The sequence below is a fragment of the Erpetoichthys calabaricus genome, chromosome 4 (genome assembly GCF_900747795.2).
Source record: "Erpetoichthys calabaricus chromosome 4, fErpCal1.3, whole genome shotgun sequence".
In the NCBI taxonomy this organism is placed as follows: Eukaryota; Metazoa; Chordata; class Cladistia; order Polypteriformes; family Polypteridae; genus Erpetoichthys; species Erpetoichthys calabaricus.
Genome location: NC_041397.2, coordinates 306,716,326 through 306,722,146, shown reverse-complemented (window position 1 = coordinate 306,722,146; position 5,821 = coordinate 306,716,326). Strand labels below are relative to the sequence as shown.

Sequence of the window (5,821 nt, the reverse complement as noted above, 5' to 3'; positions counted from 1 at the left end):
AGAAAACATCCAAGGAAAACAAACTCCATGTAACTTGTGTCTGTTATCCATTTGAATACTCAAAACATGCAGAATGCATGCATTACTGCTAATAATACCTACTTTCAAAACACTTATCGTAAAGGATAAAGAGGAAAGACACAATCCCACAATACAATGCATTTGAACTGAAGATTGAATTCTTGTCCAATGAATGATGGACATTTTAAACCATTTTCCATATTGGCCACCACAGGGTCCCGTTCTTTGAGAAACGTTATGATGTCCTTTCCCCACGAGGACATGATATTAAAAAATTTTCTCAGCCACCACTGCAAACTACATGAGGTAAGCAACATGTAAGAAAGATGTTATTTTTGGGTGGAGTATTCCTTTAAGAACCTGTAAGTGCCTTAATACCTTACTGTTTTGTTTAAAGATTGTGGCTGTGTTCCAAAATGTAATTTTGTTTTTAATTCTTTTCAGATGAAAGGGATGAACACATCTGAGGAGCCTTTGTCAGAGTTTGTACTGCTTTGTGTGATTGATTCTGGCCAAAAGATCTTTATAATTCCTGCTCTTTTTTGCATCTATTTGACTTCTGTGTCTAGCAACCTACTAGTTATTCTAGTAATAATGCAAAACCATCAGCTTCAAACACCTATGTTTCTTTTAATTGCAAATCTTGCAGTGTTAGATTTACTGAAGAGTACAAACATGATTCCTCGCATGCTGGTGACCCTCATCTTGGGTTCACATGCTGTCCCATATGGGCCTTGTGTGCTGCAAATCCACGTTGACGGTCACATATTGATAGTGGGAACATTTGTTTTATCGTTTATGGCAATTGACCGTTATGTTGCTGTAGTTTACCCACTTAGATACCCTTCTGTAGTCACAAATAAAACAGTCTTAGTCAGCCTCATGCATACCAATATATGTGCTACTGTACTTATTCTACCGTTTCCAGTGTTCTTGGCAGAGCTTCCATTTTGTAATGGTAATGTCCTGCCTTCTTGCTACTGTGATTATATTACAATGGTCCAAATGGCTTGCAGAAGAGATCCAAAGTTTCTAACTTATATGTCGGTAATGACATTAATCTTTGCTATTGGTCCTTTGCTACTGATCTTGCTTTCTTACCTTCGAATCACACTGGCAGCACTGCAAATATCTTCCATTGAGGGAAGGAAAAAGGTGTTCAGCACCTGTTCGACTCACCTGTTGGTGGTGGCTATTGTTTATTTACCGGTGCTTTTGTTGTACGCATTACCAGGAGCTGGAATTGTTTTGTCAACGGAGGCCTACAACAGTCTGGTGATAGTTATTACTACGGTCCCTTCTGCATTACATCCTATTATTTATAGCTTTCGTAACAAGGAGATTAAAACAAGCATTTACAAGATTTTTAGTCGTAATAAAACCATGCCAGCATTTTAAACATGATGAATAGTTATTAATCTGTTTTGGAACTGAAGTCATTTTCACAGTTATAGTCTGTTTGCTTTGTTCCCCTTTTGAGGATAATTCCTTATTTTGTTTCAATTAACAGATAGTTCAGCTGTGTTTCACACTGCAAACTTTCAAGTGAACTACCGTATATACTCACGTATAAGTCGGGTCTTGAAACCCGAAAAATCGATCATAAAATCAGATCCTAACTTATATGCCCTTTCAAAAATGCGACACTTAATTTTTTTTTTTTTACATCTTCTTGCCTCCTCCAATTTCTCATCAATTTCTCAGACGCACTGAATTTTGTTGCAGCAGCACAGTTGCCAATTTCTTTTGCTACTTCAACGACATTTAATTGAAAAGGGATGCTCTTACGATAAAGGTGTATGAGGGTATGAGATACAAAAAACACAAATCAGTGCATACGTCGCTTCGGAATAGTTCGGGTATTACCGTGTGGTCACACAGGTACAATAGAGAGAGAGAGAGACAGAGAAAGAGAGAGAGAGAGGTTAGGAGCACACGATGAGACAGCGCATTGCCACACCCACATAGAAAAAAAAGGCAGTGTGCTCATTGGTTACTCTTTCAGGTGGGCGTTAACATATCATAATCTCTTGCACCAACAAATAGATAGATAGATAGATAGATAGATAGATAGATAGATAGATAGATAGATAGATAGATAGATAGATAGATAGATAGATAGATAGATAGATAGATAGATACTTTATTAATCCCAGGGGGAAATTCACATACTCCAGCAGCAAAAAATATTAAATTAAAGAGTAATAAAAAATGCAGGTAAAAAACAGACAATAACTTGAATAATGTTCAACGTTTACCCCCTCTGGTGGAATTGAAGAGTCGCATAGTTTGGGGGAGGAATGATCTTCTCAGTCTGTCAGTGGAGCAGGACAGTGACAGCAGTCTGTCGCTGAAACTGCTCCTCTGTCTGGAGATGACACTGTTTAATGGATGTAGTGGATTCTCCATAATTGATAGGAGCCTGCTGAGTGCCCGTTGCTCTGCTACGGATGTCAAACCGTCCAGCTCTATGCCAACAATAGAGCCTGCCTTCCTCACCAGTTTGTCCAGGCATGAGGCATCCTTCTTTTTAATGCTGCCTCCCCAGCACACCACTGCGTAGAAGAGGGCACTCGCCACAACCATCTGATAGAACATCTGCAGCATCTTACTGCAGATGTTGAAGGATGCCAGTCTTCTAAGGAAGTACAGGTGGCTCTGTCCTATCTTGCACAGATAATCAGTATTGGTAGTCCAGTCCAATTTATTGTCCAGCTGCACTCCCAGGTATTTATAGGTCTGCACCCTCTGCACACAGTCACCTCTGATGATCACGGGGTCCATGAGGGGCCTGGGTCTCCTAAAATCCACCACCAGTTCCTTGGTTTTGCTGGTGTTCAGTTGTAGGTGGTTTAAGTCGCACCATTTAACAAAGTCCTTGATGAGGTTTCTATACTCCTCCTCCTGCCCACTCCTGATGCAGCCCACGATAGCAGTGTCGTCAGCAAACTTTTGCACGTGGCAGGACTCCGAGTTATATTGGAAGTCCGATGTATATAGGCTGAATAGGACCGGAGAAAGTACAGTCCCCTGCGGCGCTCCTGTGTTGCTGACCACAATGTCAGATCTGCAATTCCCGAGACGCACATACTGAGGTCTGTTTGTAAGATAGTCCACGATCCATGCCACCAGGTATGAATAGCGTGAGTTTATATGACTGACATAAAATACCAGAAATTATACAGGTAAAATGAAGTCCCGACTTATCCACGGGAGAACTTATCCGTGAGTATATACGGCAAACATAAAATTGCACATGATATGGACATGTCATGGACTTCTTTCGTAGAAACATTTTTTACCAGAAAAAAATATTATGGAGGGTTGACGATAAGTTATTTTTCTGCAGTTTCCATAATTACTTGGTTTATTTAAACAAACTCAGCTGCCTATGAGTGAAAAACCTATTATTGAACAACTAGAAGACTACTTAAAAATGTTGTGCTGGTACGTATGGTGCGAATAGGATACATTTGAAATAAATGTGTGTACAACAGAAGGCATACTTTACTGAGGGCATAGATTTGTGCTTCAGATTTATAACAGTACACAAGTGAGCTTTGTTTTAATGTATGATGTTGCATATTTACTTTCCAGTTGCCACCATATGAATGTTTATCTCAAATCACATGTCTACTGTCTGAACTCTTATAAATATGTGTTAATAATGTACATTTTGGAATGGTTGAACAACATTTACTACATATGTCAAAGTTAGTATATCTCTGTATCCAAATCACCCCTGAAAAGAGATCACATTGACAGGACGTCCCACTGTGCACATCTATTTCATTGTGTATGATTAGGGAGATTGTCAGTCTGACAAGGCACTGTTATCCATTTCTCACCACCTCCATTATTTTGATAGGCTTGATTACTGATTGTGTCACACCTGTTCCTATCTGGGTGTTTATTTTTAACTTTTTTAATGGCCCATGTTAACCTTAGTGATGCTGTGAATGAGATTCCCTAATTACTGACAGCAGTCACTACAGGTGACTAGCAGGTGACTACTGTGCCACACGCAATTTTGCCCATAATGCACAGTATTTTCTGTAGTTAGATTGATCCCTTGTCGGATCACATTCATATCGTATGTGAACTGCTCCAGGGTTTGCTTGGTAGTGCACTGAGACGACTCTTTCCAAAGCGTTTTGGAACAGTTGTTTTGGTTCACATCTATCAAAATTAACTGGACTTTTGAGAGTTTGAAAAACACAGCACCAAATGAATTAGGTATGAAAACCAATACATTCTGGAGCTTTTTCTGGGCTTAATCACCAAGGGTAGTAAAAAAAAATAGACAAAATAAGTAAAAGTCTAGTCATTTTTAAATGAATTTAATTAAAAGAACTGCATTCATATTATTAAAAGTAAAAATATATTGTCAAACATGCAAGTAGTGGGAGTGGCTATGTGGCTCTGAAATGAAAGGAACAGGGAATGAAAACAGAGTTGCACCATCCATAACTAATCCCCTTTTGTTTCCCTCAGACCAGAGGATGTTTACCGTGACAATCAATGACCACACTTCTGGGCCCTTATCTGGTTATCTGGTCCCTTTCATCCCAAGACCAATATAAGATGCAACCAGAGGCCCATTAGAACATTAGAACACTCTAGACAAGAACAGGCCATTCAGCCCAATAAAGCTCGACAGTCCTATCTTCCAAAAAAACATCAAGTCGAGTTTTGAAAGTCCCTAAAATCTTACTGTCTACCACACTACTTAGTAGCTTATCATTCTTTGTATAAAGAAAAACCTCCTAATGTTTGTGCGAAATTACCCTTAACAAGCTTCCAAGTATGTCCCCATGTTCTTGATAAACTCATTTTAAAATAACAGTCTCGATCCACTGTACTAATTCCCTTCATAATTTTAAACACTTCAATCATGTCACCTCCTAATCTTCTTTTGCTTAAACTGCAAAGGCTCAGCTCTTTTAATCTTTCCTCATAATTCAACCCCTGTAGCCCCTGAATCAGCCTGGTCGCTCTTTTCTGGACCTTTTCTAGGGCTGCTATGTCCTATTTGTAGCCTGGAGACCAAAACTGCACACAGTACTCCAGATGAGGCCTCACCAGTGCATTATAAAGGTTGAGCAGAACCTCCTGTGACTTGTACTCCACACATCGTGCTATATAACCTAACATTCTGTTAGCCTTCTTAATGGACTCTGAGCACTGTCGGGAAGTCGATAGCTTAGAGTCCACTTTGACCCCTAATCTTTCTCATAAGGTGGATCTCAATTTTCAGACCTCCCATTGTGTATTCAAATCTCACATTTTTACTTCCTATGTGTAACACTTTACATTTACTGAAATTAAATTCCATCTGCCACAAATCTGCCCAAGCCTATATGCTATCCAAGTCCTTCTGTAATGATATAACGAATTCCAAATTATCTGCTAATCCACCTATCTTGGTATCATCTGCAAACTTAACCAGATTGTTACTTATATTCCTATCAAAATCATTTATGAATTTTAAAAATAGCAGCGGCCCCAGCACTGCCACCTGCTGGTCACCACTCTTAACATCGGCCAGTTCTGATGAGGTTCCTCGCACCATCACCCTCTGCTTCCTGAGTCTTAGCCAATTCTGCACCCATCTAAAAATATCACCCTGAATTCCCACTTCTTTAAATTTGATGCCCAACCTCTCATATGGCACCTTATCAAAAGCTAGATAAATAACATCATATGCTCCACTTTGATCATATCCTTTTGTTGCTTCCTCATAGAATTCCAGCATCTTAGTAAAACAAGAGCTCCCCCTTCTGAACCCATGCAGATTGTT

General features: G+C 39.5%; 1 protein-coding gene across 1 annotated transcript; it reads left to right on the top strand.

The window, feature by feature from the left end:
* Positions 1-696: 696 nt before the first annotated feature.
* On the top strand, positions 697-1,419 carry LOC114641232 (olfactory receptor 2AT4-like). The gene has a single exon (XM_028790317.2). It carries the CDS (start codon positions 697-699, stop codon positions 1,417-1,419), a length of 723 nt encoding a protein of 240 aa, XP_028646150.2.
* The last annotated feature ends 4,402 nt before the right edge of the window (positions 1,420-5,821 follow it).

Coding starts and splice junctions, on each gene's coding strand:
- LOC114641232 (XM_028790317.2), top strand. CDS start 697: ATGATTCCTCGCATGCTGGTGACCCTCATCTTGGGTTCACATGCTGTC.